This window comes from Giraffa tippelskirchi, chromosome 12 (assembly GCF_054371585.1).
Source record: "Giraffa tippelskirchi isolate mGirTip1 chromosome 12, T2T-mGirTip1v1.2.pri, whole genome shotgun sequence".
NCBI classification, from domain to species: Eukaryota; Metazoa; Chordata; class Mammalia; order Artiodactyla; family Giraffidae; genus Giraffa; species Giraffa tippelskirchi.
In genome coordinates, this window is record NC_137286.1 from 58,188,792 (window position 1) to 58,208,741 (window position 19,950).

The window sequence follows — 19,950 nt, forward strand, 5'->3', positions numbered from 1 at the left end:
CACCAGCCCAAATGCCCAGGTTCTTCCGTTAAGATAAGCCCTCATCTCAACTGCTCTGGCCAGTCCAGCAGCGCCAGGCCGCAGGGACCCAGCACATACGTACAGCATGTCAGGACAGTTGTCAGGCTTGTCCAGAAGGCCACCCTCCATGACGAAGCGAAGGACTTGCTCGTTGGACAGGCCCTGGTACGGCTGCTCGGCCAGCGTGGCGATCTCCCAGAGGACGACCCCAAAGGACCTGCCAGGAGGAAAGAAACGTGAGGTGCTCGGAAAGGGGGGGTGGGGCCGGGAGCCCTCTCCCTTCCAGCAACTGAGCACACGTCAGGCACGAGCCAGGCACGGGGCTAAGTGTGGAACAGCCACCTCGTGTGTCGTAGCTCTGGAGGCACGACTCTGCCAGCTGAGAGGACGGCATGTTCAGGGCCCGCGAGCACCTGATCTCTGATGGGAGCCCTGGGTGAACGGAGTTCAGGGCCCTGCAGGGACACGTCTCCTAAATGTGCTTTATCCATAACACTGATAATCAAGTGCTGGTCCCCAGGCCTGGCTCGAACAGTGACTTAGTGGCCTCAAATGCCATCTGGGACGAGCAAGCTGGTCAACAAACTTCCTGTTCTGGAAACTTCTACCTAGGTGGTTCTCAATGCAGGCTGCAGGTCAGATTCCCCTGGTGAGTTCTTAACACATACCAGTGCCTGGGCCCCTGACTGACCTCACTGGTCTGGGCTGGCAGCCTTGGCCTTGGGGTGTTGAAAAGCTCAATGGGGATCTTACAGGTCCAGGGGGGCCTGGGGAGAGGGAGGTTCAGCCTCACAGGTGGGGACAGCAGTCGGCAGAACTGGCTGGGACAGGGCTCCCATACCCGGAAGGATCCTTCAAGCCCAGAGCTTAGCCAAGGGGGAAGGGGGCAGCCGAGGAACCACGTCAGCAAGGGGGGCAGGCTCAAGTGCAATCTGCCTTGAATGCGCCTCTGCTGGTTGATTTAGAAGATCCTACTACTTGGAGAAGGAAATGGCAACCCACTCCAGTATTTTTGCCTGGGGAACCCCATGAACAGAGGAGCCTGGCGAGCCACAGTCTATGGGGTCACAAAGAATCGGACACGACTGAGTGACTGAGCACCGCTGGAAAACACACTAATATGGACGTACACATACACAGGAACTTCAGGCCAAGGATATTCAAAAAGGCAGTGCTGTAAGCCGCAAACCAGAAGTGCCTTCCCAGCACACATCGCCGTCTTTCACAAATACTCCACGGTCTATTTGCCTTTCCCTTCGGTTCATTTCCACAGATTAAAGCTGGCCACTCGGCAGTGAAGAGCAAGCCTGAGGGGCTTCCGACTGGACCTTCACAGGCCAGCAGTGTGGGCAAAGCTGCACCAAAAATTCTGGGGCGTCCCTTCCCACCCAGAGCTCCGGGGACCTGGCTGAACAGAGCCAGGAGGGCCACGAACTTTGCATCAGAATGCTTTACTTGACCCTTCAACCACTTTCCATGAACAAAGGGGTTTTGTTCAAACTGATGCCGAGAGCAGATGTCAGACAAACAGAATTTTAGTCCTCAGAGGATCGACCCACCCAAAGTCCTTCTGAACCTCAGTGACCAAAAAATAGTCTCGATGTTGCACGAGAGATCTGGAAGAGCCGAAGCCCCGAGCACGGTGTTCACAGGCCTGGCTGAGGGCAGTGGGCTCCCCTGTCAGTGTGGGCTGAGGGATCTTGCAGGTGGAACCGGCCTGGTCACCCAGGTCACCGCCTCGGAGGCCGCGGTACCCAACTGACTGCAAGCCTGGACTGAAGAATCACCTGAAGATGCGGCTCCCCCAGGTCCCCGGCACCCCCTGCCCCGCGCGCTCCTCGGTGGCGCCAACGGCTGTCAGGCAGCCAGCGCCCGCTGGGCAGCGCCCCCTCCAAGCTCCGGGCCACTCCAGATTCACTGCCTAGACGGGTCTCACCTCTGTGTCGTCACCCTGTTCTTCTGGCCTCGCTGCTGCCGCTCCTTCCCATCTGACAGGCACCCTGAGGTCTTCCTTCCTGCACCTCCTCAGAGGACCAGCACAGCTTGTCCACGCAGGCTCGGACTTGCCCAAAGGTCTGGTCCCCTCGTTCCAGCCCCCAGCACATCCTCAGTGCAGATGGCCCCCTCACCTGGACTGCAGGACACTTCCTTTTCGGCACCAACATTGTACTTGGTGGAGCTTTACACCCTAGGTATCACGAACTTCTTTAAACATGGCTCTAGGTCACTCTCCTGCCCAGCACCCTTGAAAATCCTTACAGCACCTGAAGAACTAGTCTTGAACCCCTCACACAGTAGCCAGGGCCTCACTCGCTCTCTTTTCAGCTGACTCCCCCAAGGAAGTCCCACCGTCCCCCCACACGCACTCAGCGTTTCTCACCACTACGGCTTCCCCCAGCATCCCCACAGCCAAGACCCCACTGCCTCACCACTCCATAGGGGACAGTCCATACTTCAGGGTGCCCCATGACTCCAGCTCTTCTGGGAAGGGGGTCTGTGATCTCAGCCTGTCAGGGTCACTTCCTGTTCTCCACAAGACTTCATTCACCAGGGACCAGGACCGTGTCTCCAGTACCCTGTTCTCGTACGCTCTGAGCGCTGTGCCTGGGCCATGTCAGGTCACACCCATGAGGAACACAGCAGGTGACACAATCGGCTCTCCCCACAGGCTTCCCCGGGGCGACTCGGGTTCGATGTCAGCGTCGCCTGTCAGTGAGGCCCACGTAGTGCTGGAGTGCGGCTGTCCTGCATAGGACATGACTAGCTGAGGTCAGTCATTTTTCTGCCCCAACCTGTGGAGGCTAACGCATCTCTCTCCACCACCAATGTGCCTCTCTGTCCTCACCAGCTGTCACAGGGGCCATTTAAACACCTATCGAGGTTCCTCAGACATCCCCAAATAGACCTTACCTCACAAACAAGCAGCCAAAGTCCACAGATGCTCCATGATTTGACCAAGGCCACATAGCCAGAGACACTAAGAAATATGCGATGCCTGCAGGTTTTCAGGAGCAGGTCATTTACAGTGTGACATTGACATCAATGCCTCATACGAAACCAAGCCTTGAATTTTGTGCACTTAATCCCTAAACATTAGGCAAATGCACTTGTATGAAGTCTTTTCTAATTATGAGCATTGAGGTGTCTTCCGCAAGGAAGGGACAACCTGGTGAGTCTCATGTCAATTCCAGTGCTGGTCAAGGTCAGCATTCCTCACACCAGGACAGGAACTGTCAAGGTCCCTCCCACCAGCAGATGGAAACCTACAGGGATATCCACACTCCCTGCTGATGTGAATTTGTCACTGACGAACCAATAACTCTAGGTGGGAGCAAAAGACTCTGGATGCTTGTGGCCATTTGGAAAGCTCCTCAGTCAGGAAATGAAGACTGTTGTAGGGCTAGTCAGTTGCTCGGGAAGGAAATACATCTTCAAGCTGGGGGTTCCACCTCCCAAGCCGTGTGCTTCGTCTCCTCCATGCCTACAAGGCACACCTGTGTCTTCTAACCCAAAGGAACCACTCCTTTGGGACACAGTGCTACAAGGGAGCTTAGGGGGAACAAGCACAGCGCCCAAAGGCCTGGGGATAATGTCTCCGAGGATAGCAAGGAAACACAGAGATGTTTCAAGCAGAGAAAGCACTTCCTTTTAACTCCAAGGCCTGTCTTATCAAAACCAGAGCAGGTTGTGAACTGTTTTGCAGAGGGAAGGGCCAATGGGGTATCAACAAGAGGCCAACTTAAGCACAGCATGAGAAAGACCTGCCAACCCAAGGATGTCTTAAGGATCAGGGCAGTCTGTCTTGTGGGAGGGGAATTAGCAGTACCAGGGAAATATGTGAGCAGAAGCTCAACAACCAGCTGTCAGCGGTGCTGTAGATGGGGCTCGGGGACCAGTCCTGACCTCAGAACACCTTCTTATCCTAAAATTCAGAGGTATCTCCTTCAAAGTCAGATACACTTCTTTGCATTTCTTTCTAGACTTTAACTATGCAGGGATGACTGTTCTGTGCCATTGAACACACTCAGAAATGATTTTCATCCCTTCCAGAGGGAGCACTTTAGATTCTGGGCCACTGAGAAGCCCTCTATATTCTCCATCATCCTGGCCCACCCACCTTACCAGTGTTATCCTCAAGGGCTATTAAAAACAAAAAAAAGCTAAAGCACTGTCAAAGCCTGAACAGTGAATGGAATGAAGATGAAATCCCTACTCTTGTTTGTATATGTATGTATTTCCTCCTGGTTCATAATGTCTGTGTCATCAAATGGGAGAAAAATGGCAATGAACACGCTTTGCTGCAGCTTGTCACAATCACTGCTAACCAGAATTTGGTCAATTTAGCCTATGGGATATCAACAACTCTAGTTTTATCTTTCTGCCCTGCCCCTGTTTTCCTTGGCTCTTGTGGTTTTCTATTTTATTGCCCTGTAAGCTGACCTCAAAGTTATTGGAAGCAGGGATCCCAGAATAAACAGACGCAGGCGTGGACCCAGGCCTGACCCTCCCCGTCATCTCTATGTCTAAAAATGGCGTTGAGTACTTTGATCTGACCATGAAGAGAGAAGCATCTTGAACAGACTGATTGCAAAACAGATCTCATACTTGAGCTCAAGAAGCAATCATGCTTTGCTGGGTCATATTCTAATGTTATTTCCAATTTGCACCTGTCTTCAAAACAGGATCCAAGGCCCTTGAACTGTGAAAGGGTCAAGAGGTTAAAAAAAAAAAAAAATGACGTCTGTCACTGTTTAAATAGCTCCTCTATGTGGTCATCCCGATGGCTAGAGTAAACAACTACCATTTCTGTAACACATCAGCAACGGGATCTCCCCAGAGGACAGCCAAGAAACTCGCTGAGGTTCTTGAAGGCAGACATGCCAGCACCTTCGCCTGCCAAGAACCTCAGTCGTATTTCAGAACCTGACCACCTCTCCACAAGGCTGCTGAGGAGCTGCAACAAACACTGCGAGTGAGAGGCTTCTGCAGCCTCAACTGACACGCTCCCTACCCCGAGGTATGACCACGACCAAGGGGGACATTTTGCTTTCCACACCATCCCTGGGTCAACGATGACCCCCTGGAAGACCCATTGGAAGAGGAACAGACAGCAGATGGGACCAGCAGGAGAACACATCAAACTCAAGCTTCGGCTCTAAAATAAGCAATGTTTGCAATCTGAAGGTTTAATTAGGTGAAGCAAACCCCCGCCCCCCACACATGGTATCTATCTATTGTGAAAGAAAATGAGAGAAGGCAGCCAGGGGATGAAGCAGAAAGAGGTGATGTCTTCTGGCTTGTCCCCACATCCCAGCCTCTGGGGTTGTGTCTCTAGGTCTCCTAATGATCTGGTGAGCAGCTCAGCACTGAAGGAAATATTGGTCCTGCAAAGTCTTTAGGTCCCACAAGTGCCCACTGACAACAGGAACGTGTCCACGACGAGGGAGTGGCCCGCATCACACTCAGCCAAAGCTGGACACGAGCAACAGGGAACAGGAAACGGGAGGACAGGACAGGACTCGTACCAGACGTCAGAGTGAGTGGTGAAGACTCCGTCCTTGAGGGACTCAGGGGACATCCAGCGGACGGGCAGCAGCCCCTTCCCCCCCTTCCGGTAATAGTCTGTCTCATAGATGTCTCTCGTCATCCCAAAATCTGTGAGGAGGAGAGAGGGCATGAGGTTACCCTGGGTGAGCACTGCGCGGCAGCAGCGGAGAGAACGATGGCGGCTCAGAGGAGGGCCTGTGCCCGCGGCCGAGCCAAGGGGGCGCTTGTGTAGGGAGACGGGTGTCCGCGCTGCCGTCTGATGAGGCGGAAACTGTGAGGGTCAGTGAGTCCCATGACAAGCAAATGCCCAGACATCTCTGCCTTTAAATATATTTATAACGTAATTCTGTTAAAAAGTTAGCTTCCTCGTTGCATTTAAAATGAGAGGCATCTTACAAATCATCAAGGCCCATAGTTTGTCAGGAAAATACATATTGTGTAGAGCAAAGGTCATTTATCTGTGGTCTAAAACCATGATCAAATAGCCAGGAGCATGTTGACTTTTATTTACTTGGTAGCATTGCCTCATTATCAGAGGAAATGAAAGTACTTTCACTGTCTAATAAGGGGGAAAATATTGAGAGTACCAATTCTCGGCGAAAAAAGTCCACAGCAAGCTGCCTAAGAGATGCTATTTACTAGGCCCTGAAGCTATTACTCAATAATGTTTTTCAACATAATACTCCCACTCATTTTTGAAAATGTCTTCCATTTTCCATGACTCTAGAAGAAGTCACATAATTACGTTTGATGGCAGGCTTGCTTTGTAATCCTAAATTATTGCTTCTTTTGTCAGATTCTGATTTTCCACTCAATCACGTAACCTCTCCTTACAGGGCTTCTTCCGTCTCCTTCTCAGGAGAAAGGGCCACTCTCCTTTTTAAAACGTTCATTTATGTCTCTAACTCTGCCACAAAGAGGTAAGGCTACAAAGCAAACAAAGAGAACAAAGTTCCTTGGATGCTAACCAAGATAATTTCCTTGTCCTATGCTAAGGGCCATTGAACTGCCTCTGGTAAAATTGCTTGCTGTGTTTGTAATCCATGAGACATTGGGCATTAGAAAAACATTTTTGAACCCTAGTAAAGAACAAAAATGAAGAGCTGAAGTCTTACCTCCAAATTAATCCAGTGAAATGCAAATTAGAGGATTTGCTTTTACTTGTACAAAAAAAAAAAAAGAAATCCCAGAAAAAGAGCACAGACTATTTCTTCCTTAACTCAAAACAAAAAAGTTCAAATTTTAGGAAGAAAAACACAAGTACAAAGAAAATGTCACTATAGATATGCTACCTGGTTAAATAGCAAACTGAGTCCTTGCTGATTTGGACTCTCAGCGGCAAGTGGCACAAGAATGGCTCTTGGGGGCATTCTCAGTGGCACTACGGGGTGGCGGGCAGGGCTGCGAGGGAGCAGCAGGGAGTTAGGACGTGCCCGCGCCAGGCGCTGAGGTGCCCTGAGCCGTCCCGCACCCAGTCCCTCCAGCATCTCGTGGCTCTCTTACAATCAAGCTCCCTTCCGTGGTCAAGACACTGAGGCTCACGGAACTTAGGACGCCTGCCTCAAGCCCCGAGGCGGCTGGTGGCAGAACCGGGTCTTAGTCTAGTCAGCGGCTGCCCGGCTCCGCAGCTGGGGAAGGGGAGCTGGTGGGCATCCGTGTGGGAATAGTCTGAGTCACCACTGAGAAGGGAGGGGAGGGGAGGGGGAGCACAGAGGACGCCCAGGCAGCGACCAGAGGGTCTTCCCTGGGAGCCCCGGGGCAGGACAGCCTCTCAGACTCTCAGGGGCATCAAAGGGCCAAATCTAGGGACGCATGGAGTAACTGAAGGCCAAGTACATCTGCTCTGTGACACAGCTCCATCCATCGCCTCAAGCTCCTTACGAATGAAAGATAGACATCCTACTTGGGAAACCATTCTAGAGGTGCTACTCAAAGTTCATCAAAAGGGCAAAATATTCATTCAAAAATCAGTGTGTGAATAAAAAAACCTCAGCTCTGCTAAAGGAAGGTGAGCACTTCCAGAACAGACAGTTCACGGGCTAGGCAAAGGGGCTAATTTTGAATAGTTTTTGAATGTAGAGTCTTCCTGCAGCTTCTCAGAATAAATATTTAGCATTGTTCTGAACCATCGTCATCTCATAGTGGGAAGAGCAGGTGGTTCCTGAGCAGCCCTGACGTTACACGTGTGTTGATCAAGCAGATTCAAGGACCACAGTTAAAACCAGGCCTAAAGGCTGAAATAAACTCCTAACCAGTGACCAGAGTCAAAATCGTCAAGGCCCAAGTCAAAATCGTCTGAGGACATTTTCTCAACTATTTCTGGAACCGGTGCTTAGAATTGTTCTGCCGAGAAATGCCCCAAATGCCAAGAGAGGCAACCTCAGGGATTATGGCCTCAGCTCACCCTTGCCCACTGCCTGGACCGCTGTGCCCATGTGCCATCAAGATTAGAGCCAGCCTGGCTGGGTTTGTGACTACCAATGGGACGCAATCACATGACTCCCAAGAGCAAGGCTCTGCAGTCACAGGATGTGTGGGAAGACCTCTCCACGGGTAGGTTCATGCCCACGGGGTCCCTAAACCATGTGCGACTTGAACTCAGATCTGAAAAGCTGAGAACACACCTCCGATTTTGACAGTGAAATCTTCAGCCACCATGCAGTTCCGGGCGGCGAGGTCTCTGTGGACAAACTTATTGGCGTTGAGGTATGCCATGCCATCTGCAATCTCGCCAGCCATCTGGATCATTTTGCTTAGGCTGGGAGGTGCTAGGACTGGATTATTCTGTTGGAGAGTCAAAAAAAAAAAAAACACGAGAATTTAGGAATTTTTCCCAGCCCACGTTCTTTCAGGGTTTGTCAATCCTCTTCTGTTCAACCTCAGCACCACAAGTCACTCTACGAGGAAACCAGGCTGGCTCAGGAGGAGGCCACGGCACTGCCCTTTGACCACAATGCAGAGCTGCAGAGAGGAGCACCTGTTAACACAACTCGGACCAGCACCTTTGGTGTGGGGTGGGACCAACAGCATGTAAAGTGAAGCCAGCAATTTTTGACATTAAGAATTCTGGATGCTCAAATTCTAATTATCTACGTCTTCCTTTTATGTCTACAATTCAAGTCCATACAGGGAAAAGGAGGGAGAGGACATTACAAAGGCCGTATGGGAATAAGCAAACGGGTTTCCTGAATGGACACTGGATACATTATTTCCCATGAAAGCTTTGTTATAAATTACTTAATCCTTCTCTTTCCCTTCTGCTTTCTTCTAAAGTACAAAGACATCAAGATTAATTTGTTCCCCTTACAGAGTGGCATTCCTTGGATTATAATTTTCTGTGTGTGCTGTGGAAAGCAAGCCTTTGACAGTTCATTTAAGTTCAGTGGACACTTACTCTGGAGGGGACCCATGTCCAACAAGTAACATGGATAAACATTTCCTCTTTGCAGAGGAGGGTAACATACCGACTTCGGCACTGAAAAGAAATACCCCAAATAATAAGTCCACTTAGAAAAACATCATATAAAATGTGTGGCCAAGTTTCTTTATCCCCAAAGAAGGTTTGGATGCCGACCATCTCTTGCTTGCGTGAGTTCGATACTTTACCTCGGTTTCCCTGACTACAGAGCACCTCTCGCAACACGTAAAGCCATCCTGCTCTGACAGGCCCCATGCGTGCCCTCCCCAGCTCAAACCCTGGGCCGTGACAAGAGTGTGCACTGGCTCCTGCCTGGGCTCTTTCACACCCCTGTGGTCAAGGTGGGGTCACTGCTAGGAGGATGAACTGGGACCATGCCTAGGGGTTGCTGGCTTTGCCCACGGAGGGGGCAGTTTCTGCCCCAAAGCTGGCTTCTAGAAGCAGGGTAACAACTTTCCAAGTACTTGTGGGTTGGTTCCCTACACTTGAATTCTGAAGCTACTATCAGAAATGTCTGTGGTTTAAAATCCTCATCACTGAGCTGCCTGGGGAAGTGACGAGATGACCCGAAGGGTAAGCCAGAACATCCCTTTCCTTTACAAAGTGGCCTTGTGTGGATGAGCCTTTCCAGGGCTTTAGATGTGCCTGGTACACTAGGAAACTGGAGGTAAAATCTTAAGTTTATGCTCAAGAAGTTGTGGAGTATTAAGTTAGGTGCTTATTAGAAGTGGCCACTCATGATTAATATGACAGAGAAGGCAGTGGCATCCACTCCAGTGCTCTTGCCTGGAAAATCCCACGGACAGACGAGCCTGCCGGGCTACAGTCCATGGAGTCGCAAAGAGTCGGACATGACCGAGACTTCGCTTTCTTTCTTTATTAGAAGTGGCCATTCATGATTAATATGACAAACAGGAGCAAAGAAAGGAACCTGATTTTGATTACTGAAAGAGAGGGCTGACTTTCTGTCAGTCCAGGGTGCTAATACTGCCATGCTCTCAGATGTTGTAGAGAACAGAAACCTTTGATTTGCTTAGAACTGCTTAAGACGTGCACACACGAGCATCCACGGTCAGCAAGGGGAACGTGTGAACCTTCGGGGGTGGGGGGAGATGGCGTGCAGGACATAACAGCTCACAGGACAAGCACACACAGCTTTATACTTGACATGGGTTAGAAAGAACAACTTTAAATCGGACAAACCTAACAGTGAAATTTTGATATGAGAAGGACCAACCCTCTTATCCACAGGGAAGGGAACCAAGGCCCAGAGCCCGAAGCCGCTGCCCGAGGACGCAGACAGCTAGAGGCAGAGCCAGGCCGAGGGCGGCGGGCTCTTCACTCCGTGTCTGAGACTGGGGCGAAGGAAGCAAGTGCTGCGGGCTCCTCAGAGGCGGCGTCAATGAACCTGTTAGGAAACACACTGCCCCGTCTCCAACCACCAGCCGACGAAGCCTTGCTCTTTGTGCTGGTCTGGGTATTACAGAGCGGGCTGGGGAAAGGCACTGAGGTCCAGGGGAGCTGGGCGCCCCGTCAGGCAGAACAAAGGGTGGGCGTGTCGCAACCACCCTGCCGTGGCCTCGGTCCACACCACACGGGGCTCCGTGGGCCTCGCAGAACCACACCCACCTGCTGTGAGTAAAGGAAGCCATGTGTGAACAAATGCTTGGAACAAAAACTAAGGAACTACTACTGGGGAGATGATTCAGTTGCCAATTAAAAGAAGAAAACAAAGGATTAAGCTCAGAGACAGGCTACAGACATTCAAAAAGGGTAAAGAAAGGGCAGGATCCAAGATTTGTGCAGCAGACCCAATGCTTCCTCAATAGGCAGCAAAGTCAGGATCCGAGCGAGGACCAGAGACCCAGTGAGTCAGTCAAGTGGAAGGCAGATGTGGCTGTATTCCTTCTAAGTATTTATCTCCCAGTTTACTCTTAGAACTACTCTCTTAAGAGTCATGCCTCCCAATTATTAAAAGCTGGGTTCACACTGCCGAAGGAGAGACACCACAGTGATGAAGCTGAAGCTCATAATACAAATTGATATTTTTCCCAAAAACAGGCAGAGATCATGGTTCAGCTGAGGCGATGATCATTCAGAAGCTCAAGCAAGACACTGACTGAGGATAAAGCTGGAAATGTGGATGCAGGGGGGAGCCCTATTTTCAAAAACAGGGCTCCCTCGGCTCAACGGCTCAGACTGCCCACAGGAGGGGGGAAGGTGCACGTGGGGCGGGGGCTTCTGAGGGAGTGGGAGTCTGTGCACCAACATAGGGGGAAGCCATCCCAGCAGAAGAGTCAGGTCAACCTGACACTGAACTCTGACAAGCGTGGCCCAAGAGGAGGCAGCAGAGATGGGTACCCCTAGACGGACTGGGGGGCAGGAAAGGCTACAGGGAGTCAGCAGTGTGGACGGGTCTGTGGGTGGGAATCAGAGAGACGGTGCTGGAGGAGATGATGCAGTGGGTAGAGAATGAGGTAGCAGCAAAAGCCCACAGGGGTTTGGTTAACAGGGTATCTGCGAACTGGCAAGGGCCTCTCACTGAAGATCCAGGTCTCTCTACAGTCAGGGAACTCCTTCGTATAAAGCAGGAGTCCCCAAGCTCTGGGCCACGGACCAGCACCTCCTGTCAGATCGGCAGCGGTGTTAGACTGGAAATAAAGTGCACAGTAAGGGCTTCCCTTAAGGTGGCTCAGTGGGTAAAGAATCGGCCTGCAATGCAGGACATGTGGGTTCTATCCTTAAGTCGGAAAGATCCCCTGGAGGAGGAAATGGCAACCCACTCCAGTATTCTTTCCTGGAGAATCCCATGGACAGAGGAGCCTGGGAGGCTACAGTCCATAGGGCTGCAAAGAGTTGGACATGACGGAAGCGACTTAGCACGCATGCAAAGCGCACAACAAACGTAATGCGCTTGAATCACCACCAGATCACCCCCCGCTCTAGTCTGTGGTAAAACTGCCTTCCACGAAAGCAGTCCTGGTGCCAAAATGGTTGGGGACTGCAGCTATAAAGGACTGAGATCCAAGCAGGCAGCAAGAAAAGCACACGAATTTAAAGACACAGTATCTTCTGGGGAAGGTTCTAAAGGAAAAGGAACAGATGACATGGGATGCGGATGAAAATCAAACTCACCTCCATTTCTGGCCTCAGAGACCGGAGATAACTTTTGAGGTCCCCCCGGGTCATCAGTTCCATGATGACCAGCGTTGGCTGGCCCTGGGACACCACGCCCAGCAAGCGCACCTGTCAGGAACGACACAGCAAGAAGGGCTGAGCGGGTGAGGACCACCCCCACTCGGCTACCCCTGGATGACGGGCCCCAGGGCTCATGGGCCGGCCCTGCACTGCATCCGGAACCTCCGGGTGCACAGCGTCTAACGGGGAGCCCCCCGGAAGCCGAGGCGAGACGGCAAACCCGAGGGTGCGGCCACACCCAGGGCCCCGTCTTACCACGTGGTGACAGTTGAACTCCTTCATCACCGAGGCCTCGTTGAGAAACTCGATCCGCTCGCGCATGCTGGCGGCCTCGTTCACCGTCTTAATGGCCACCCTGGTCTCGGGCTCATCCTTGACAACGCCCTTGGCCACGCCTTCGTAGACCATCCCGAAGGAGCCCTGGCCCAGCTCCCGGCTCATGGTGATCTTCTCCCGGGCCACCTCCCACTCGTCGGGCACGTACACTGAGAAGGAAGAGGCCAGAGCTGAGCCTTCGGGACCGGGGACGCGCAGAACACATTCTGGGCAAACCCCAGGCCAAGGAGGGCCAAGGCCACTTCCTGGAGCCCACGGAGGAGCACATCGGGGACAAGGGCCACAGGCCACCTCCTGGAGCCCACGGAGGAGCGCATCGGGGACAAGGGCCAAGGCCACCTCCTGGAGCCCACGGAGGAGCACATCAGGGACAAGGGCCACAGGCCACCTCCTGGAGCTCACGGAGGAGCACATCGGGGACAAGGGCCACAGGCCACCTCCTGGAGCCCACGGAGGAGAGCATCAGGGGACAAGGGCCACAGGCCACCTCCTGGAGCCCACAGAGGAGAGCATCAGGGACAAGGGCCACAGGCCACCTCCTGGAGCCCACAGAGGAGGGCATCAGGGGACAAGGGCCACAGGCCACCTCCTGGAGCCCACAGAGGAGAGCATCAGAGGACAAGGGCCAAGGCCACCTCCTGGAGCCCACAGAGGAGAGCATCAGGGGACAAGGGCACATGGCTTGTTCTGGAGTCTCCCCCAGGCTGGGGATTTCAGCAAGGCCACTGTACAGTCAAACGTTAGAATCTCAAGTCTTCACGGATTTCTAGATAATTCAAAGATACCAACAGCAAGTAAGAAACAGAAAGCTGTCCAATTTCAGGTGTTGCTATAAGAAATTCACACTGGATTTCAAAAAATAATGTAAATACTTCAATAACTTTTATACTGACTGCATATTAAAACTGATAATACTTTGGATATACTGAGTTAAAGAAAACATTATCAATATGTATTTCACTAGTTTCTTTTTCCTATTTTGTACATGGCTACTAGAAACATTTCAGGTTTCTTATGGGACTGGCCTTAACACTTCCATTGGTAGCTCTGCTCTAGCCTGGACAGATTCTCTGGCCTTGTCAGAGGCTCTGGGGCATTGAGTGACCCATGGAAGCAACAAGCTACACTGCTCATTACTCCCGAGGAGTAGTCAGCGGTGACCAGCATGGAGGAAGGGACAGCTGATGAGCAGAAGGCTCTCCCCAGGACTTGGGCCTGGGCTCTGTGAACTCACGGACCTCCCACCACTGGGGTGAGGGGCTGGGGAGTGAGACTTGGCGAGGACTAAGCCTGAATATGATTTCCTCTCCAGCCTATGCTTCTGGTCAGATTCAATTTGGTTTAAGAAAATAAATAAATAATTCTAGGCAGGAGGAACAAGAAAGAGGGAAAGGAAGAAGGGAGGAAAGAAAGAAAACAGAAAAAACATCCAACCTACCGCTCTGATGGGTAGGTGAGAACTAAAATAAAATGTACCTGTCCCACAGAGCCGTAAGAGATTTCAGTTATAACCGTATTCTTCCAATGCTCTGTGGGGAACCCCTGGCCGGCTCCACTGATTGGAAAGAGGTGGTCCTGGCTCAGAAATGCAGAAATACTGGGAACCTGTGTTTGCCTTTATGCTTTTAGATGTTAACTGTGGGCCTTCGGCTGGATATAAGAGAAGAAGTGGATTGACAGCTGTATTCTGACACCCTCTTAAAGTAAAGTCTATGAATCAGGCCCAGGAGATACCACCATTTACACCTCTAAGGAATGTCCAATATGGACTATGTTAATCAATATAGAATTTTCTTTCACATACGTTTTTGTATTTCATAGTATGTGTTCAGGAATGTCACAAATGGAATTCTACCCTTCATACGGCTTAAGACAGTTTATAGCCTGGAAGAGGAGGCTGATGCTTGCTTAGGAGAGTAAGTACGTAAGACACCCCAGTAGGTAAGACTCTTTCTGATACCCCTCAGAAAGTATAAAGAGACAGTCTATATCCATTTATCTCTGAAAATCCAGGCTTGCTTTTAATCAGAATTAGCTATGTAGCACACCATGAAACATGGAGTTAAAACCAATCATATTCATCCCTTGGAGGTGGCTGAAGTCAATACTCACAATCCCTTCCCTCAATTCAACCCAACAGCCCTGACTTTCGCCAGCAGCCCTAAGCCCTGCCAGGCAGCAGAGGCTTACGTGCACAATGCTATCAGCGTTTCCCCGGAGGGGATTTTCAGTGTGCTTGGAGAATGGTGACATGCAGATTAGCTTTTGGAGAGAGAAGTTTTTTAAGCATTTTTGAATTGCGATGTCATTTTGTTGCCCCTTGAGGAAACTAGCTATAAGATGCTTGTCCAAAGGCCAAATAAATTAAGTTCAAATAAGGTGACAGTATTTCTACCTGTTGGCCTGAGTGACAGTAAATTTTCTTTGTTTTGTTTTTAAAGAATCAAGACATTATATGATGAAAGCACTCTGGAAAGATACAGAACTTGAATTCAGATCGCCATTAGAGTCTGATTTTATTGTGCTCTCTCAAACTTCCTAGATACTTCATAGTCAAAGCTGCAAAAGCCAATCTTCTATGCTTTATTCTCTACAGCAGTCTTACTCCAAACCGATAGAGCAGGGAAGTGGCCTTGCATTTTCCTATATTAATAATAAATTATTAATAAATAATATAATAATCTATACTAGTAGATTGATTAAAAACTACATTTACATAAACAATGCATAAAAATCATCTATTTTTTTTTTTTAAGAAAAAGACCCTCTCCACAAGTAATTACTCTTTTAAGTTTGGTATGTATCCTTCCAGAACGTTCTCTCTGCCTTATATATACACACACACACAAACGGATGTATAGGTATGTCTGTACGCGTACATGCCTTTTAGTTTAAAAAAACTATCCGCTTTATCTTTGCCTGTGGTGGCTTCTGTTGCAGCACGCAGGCTTTCTCTAGTCGTCACAGGCGGGGGCCACTCTGTTGCTGTGCAGGCTTCTCCCCGTGGTGGCTTCTCTGGTGGCAGAGCTCAGGCTCCAGGTGTGTGGGCTTCAGTACCTGTGGCTCGTGGGTTTGAGAGTGTTTGCCCAGCAGCCATGGCTCAAGGGGTTAGCTGCTCCCTGCCCCGTGGGATCTTCCTCGACCAGTGATCAAATCAGTGTCCTTGCATTGCAAGTTCAGTTCAGGTCAGTCGATCAGTTGTGTCTGACTCTTTGCGACCCCATGGACTGAAGCACGCCAGGCTTCCCTGTTCATCACCAACTCCCGGAGTCCACCCAAACCCACGTCCATCGAGTCGGTGATGCTATCTAACCATATCATCCTCTGTCATCCCCTTCTCCTCCTGCCCCCAATCCTTCCCAGCATCAGGGTCTTTTCCAATGAGTCAACTCTTCGCATGAGGTGGCCGAAGTATTGAAGTTTCAGCTTCAACATCAGTCCTCCAATGAACACCCAGGACTAATCTCCTTTAGGATGGATTGATTGGATCTCCTTGCAGTCCAAGGGACTCTCAAGAGTCTTCTCCAACACCACAGTTCAAAAGCATCAATTCTTTGGCGCTCAGCTTTCTTCACCGTCCAACTCTCACATCCTTACATGACCACCGGAAAAACCATAGCCTTGACTAGACGGACCTTTATTGGCAAAGTAATGTCTCTGCTTTTAAATATGCTGTCTAGGTTGGTCATAACTTTTCTTCCAAGGAGTAAGCATCTTTTAATTTCATGGCTGCGATCACCACCTTCAGTGATTTTGGAGCCCCCCCAAAATAAAGTCTGACACTGTTTCCACCGTTTCCCCATCTATTTCCCATGAGGTGATGGGACCAGATGCCATGATCTTAGTTTTCTGAATGTTGAGCTTTGAGCCAACTTTTTCACTCTCCTCTTTCACTTTCATCAAAAGGCTCTTTAGTTCATCTTCACTTTCTGTCATAAGAGTGGTGTCATCTGCATATCTGAGGTTATTGATATTTCTCCCGGCAATCTTGATTCCAGCTTGTGCTTCTTCCAGTCCTAACTGTTGCTTCCTGACCTGCATACAGGTTTCTCAAGAGACAGGTCAGATGGTCTGCTATTCCTATCTTTTGAAGAATTTTCCACAGTTTATTGTGATCCACACAGTCAAAGGCTTTGGCATAGTCAATAAAGCTGAAATAGATGTTTTTCTGGAATTCTCCTGCTTTGTTGATGATCCAGTGGATATTGGCAATTTGATCTGTGGTTCCTCTGCCTTTTCTAAAACCAGCTTGAACATCTGGAAGCTCACGGTTCACGTATTGCTGAAGCCTGGCTTGGAGAATTTTAAGCATTACTTTACTAGCATGTGAGATAAGTGCAATTCTGCGGCAGTTCGAGCATTCTTTGGCATTGCCTTTCTTTGGGATTGGGATGAAAACTGACCTTTTCCAGTCCTGTGGCCCCTGCTCAGTTTCCCAAATTTGCTGGCATATTCAGTGCAACACTTTCACAGCATCATCTTTTAGGATTTGAAATAGCTCAACTGGAATTTCATCTCCTCCACTAGCTTTGTTCGTAGTGATGCTTTCTAAGGCCCACTTGACTTCACATTCCAGGATGTCTGGCTCTAGGTGAGTGAACACACCATCGTGACTATCTGGGTCATGAAGATCTTTTTTGTACAGTTCTTCTGTGTATTCTTGCCACCTCTTCTTAATATCTTCTGCTTCTGTTAGGTCCATACCATTTCTGTCCTTTATCGAGCCCACCTTTGCATGAAATGTTCCCTTGGTATCTCTGATTTTCTTGAAGACATCTCTAGTCTTTCCCATTCTGTTGTTTTCCTCTATTTCTTTGCATTGATCCCTGAGGAAGGCTTTCTTATTTCTCCTTGCTTTTCTTTGGAACTCTGCATTCAAGGCATATTCTTAACCACTGGACCACCAAGGAGGCACATACATGCCTTTTTGAAAATACAACTTCGTGAGACCTTTATAATGTCCTCATCATTCTACATTTGATTCCCATTCAGAGGACTCTGCTTTTGACTGGTTCTACTGTAAACACAATGTGAATTAGAAATTATTAAAGAAATCACAGCAATAAAAATCACACACTTATATATAGTGTTTTTAAATCGTTTCCTCATTTGATGAGGATGAGCAGTTAGAATAATCAGGACTCTTTATTTCACGTCTCCTGCATATACACTTCTACTTCTGAAGCATGAGCGAGTCAAACAATTTTCTGAACACATTAACCTAATTCCACTCTTTATGCATTTGACAGACTGGGTCCAGCTCCTCCCATGGGCCAGCCTGCCTGCAATACCCCCAGAACCTCACAGTCCTTCCCCACAGCGACTGCACCACACATTAACAAGGTGCCTGGGACTGCTTTATCCTGACTTCCCAGCTGCCTAGTTCTATGACCTGGGCGTGTTTCTTCTCTGAGCCTCATCACCCAACGAAGAGACAGAGAAGCATCAGAAAATCCATTCTGCAGGGTTTCTTTGTGGCTCAGATGGCAAGGAATTTGCCTGCAATGCAGGAGGCCAGGGCTTGATCCCTGGGTCAGGAAGATCCCCTGGAGAAGGGAATGGCTGCCCACTCCAGTGTTCTTGCCTGGAGAATCCCATGGACAGAGGAGCCTGGGGGACTACAGCCCATGCATGAGTTTGCAAGGAGTCAGACATGACTAAGTGACTAACACTTTCACTCTTCATAAGGATGCAGGGATCAAATGGGTTGGCATTTGTGAATGCCCCTAGCAAAGGGCCAGTTAGTGGCACCCAATGTCCAAGGGCACACCCCAACTTACTTTGAAAAGTTTGGATTTAGGCAAACTAGGAAGACAGGATAGCAAAAAAGGGGAAAAGAAGCACAATCCAACTTCCAAGTCAGACCTTCTCAGCCGTTTAAATAAATTAGCTCTCGTGAGTAATTACCAGAGGGAATGTGAACGGGCCATCAGAGTATGAATATTAAGGCCCCAGTCAGGAGGGAATGAACAGAAAATCTCCAAGATACGAAAAGCTCAGAAGTCGTGGTGATCAAAGACAATTTTAAAGACATGAAACTCAAGGTAAAACTAGTTTAAAAGGACTGCTTTGTCAGCTGCAGCATATCTTCCAACTAGATGCTGACTATTACACAGCTTTTTTCATTCTAGCATAAAATTTCAGGCAATTAAATAAATGAATTACTGCACCGGCCACATTCATCTCTGAAGCCTGTCTTCTCTTGGGGCAGCTCAGACAGTCCTAGAATTTTTGACATATGCAGTGAATTGCTCAAAACTTTGGTTTTTAAAAAAACAAAGTATTAATGAAGACAGATCTGAGGTCAAAGGTATCTCAAAACAATGCAAACCTCTTCCCCTGAATTAGTAACACTCAAAAGCTCCAGAGCTAGGACCTCAGGCATGGACTTACCATCAGCTGCGCTGAAATACTCCGGGTTCACAGAGGCATACAGCACTCCATTTCCCAGCCTGCTGTTATTTCTGCCAAAAAGATGAAATTTAGGTTAGAAAAAAAAAAGCGCCCACACATTTCTGTTTGTACTTTCATCTGTTTTATTTGTTCTGATTCATTAAGGACTGGGAGGAGTGGGGGAGGGAAGTGCTGTCAGGACAGCTCACCCTAACGCCTCTCTTGGCTTCCTCCTTGGCCTCAAATTAGAAACATTTCTTTCTTTACTTCATTGGAAATTGAAAGCTTATTTTATGGACGGGGTTAAAATATCATGTTTGAAAAAGCTTTGCAGAAGCAGCACTATCTGTGATGGGTCAACCAGATTCAAAAAAAAAAAAAATTTCTACTGTTGAATCATTAGAAAATGTTCCCTTTTTCTGTAAAGAACATTTGACCGGAAAATCAGATGTTCCGATCCATAAGATATTTGCTTAAACTCCTCAAAAAGTTCATCTCAACTCAGGTTCAAATCATCACACCACTCCAAAGCAGCGTGTCTGAACTTCTCACCAAGGCACTCACCTTTTTCTATGGAAGACGTACAGCATTATAAGCAACCCTCCCACTATCAACAGAACCGCAATGGGCAGAGCGATGATCAGGTGGATGAAGTTTTCGTATGTCGCTGCAGAAACAAGCCAGAAATGAGAGCATGTCAGGAGATGAACGTATTTCATATTTAGTTGAAAGTATGAAAAAAAATCCCTGAGAATTCCTCTATTGCTTAACGCGAACTAGGAATTCTAGTTGGCTATAACAAAAAAAGAGAAACAAAACCAAGTCATTTGCAAAAATATTAAAGAAGTGCAAACTGAGAAATAGAGTCATTTTTATTGTCAACCTAAGTATATTCTGAAATAGTTCAAATGATGGATTCAAGTAAACTAATCTCCGGTGGCTCAGCGGTAAAGAATCTGCCTGCAATGCAGGAGACCTGGGAGACATGGGTTCAATCCCTGGGGTAGGAAATGGCAGCCCATGCCAGTATTCTTGCC

The 19,950-nt window shown here is 48.9% G+C and overlaps 1 protein-coding gene across 2 annotated transcripts in view; it reads right to left on the minus strand.

The window, feature by feature from the left end:
- IGF1R (insulin like growth factor 1 receptor) overlaps positions 1-19,950 on the minus strand; it is a 306,250-nt gene that overhangs the window by 9,048 nt on the left and 277,252 nt on the right. For both annotated transcript variants that reach the window (XM_081551233.1, XM_081551232.1), the window contains exons 15-21: positions 19,478-19,580; positions 18,914-18,984; positions 12,440-12,669; positions 12,122-12,232; positions 8,193-8,352; positions 5,547-5,676; positions 104-238 (exon numbers count right to left, since the gene is read on the minus strand). In XM_081551233.1, the coding sequence (XP_081407359.1) occupies positions 104-238; positions 5,547-5,676; positions 8,193-8,352; positions 12,122-12,232; positions 12,440-12,669; positions 18,914-18,984; positions 19,478-19,580 (940 nt within the window). The remainder of the gene's footprint in view (positions 1-103; positions 239-5,546; positions 5,677-8,192; positions 8,353-12,121; positions 12,233-12,439; positions 12,670-18,913; positions 18,985-19,477; positions 19,581-19,950) is intronic.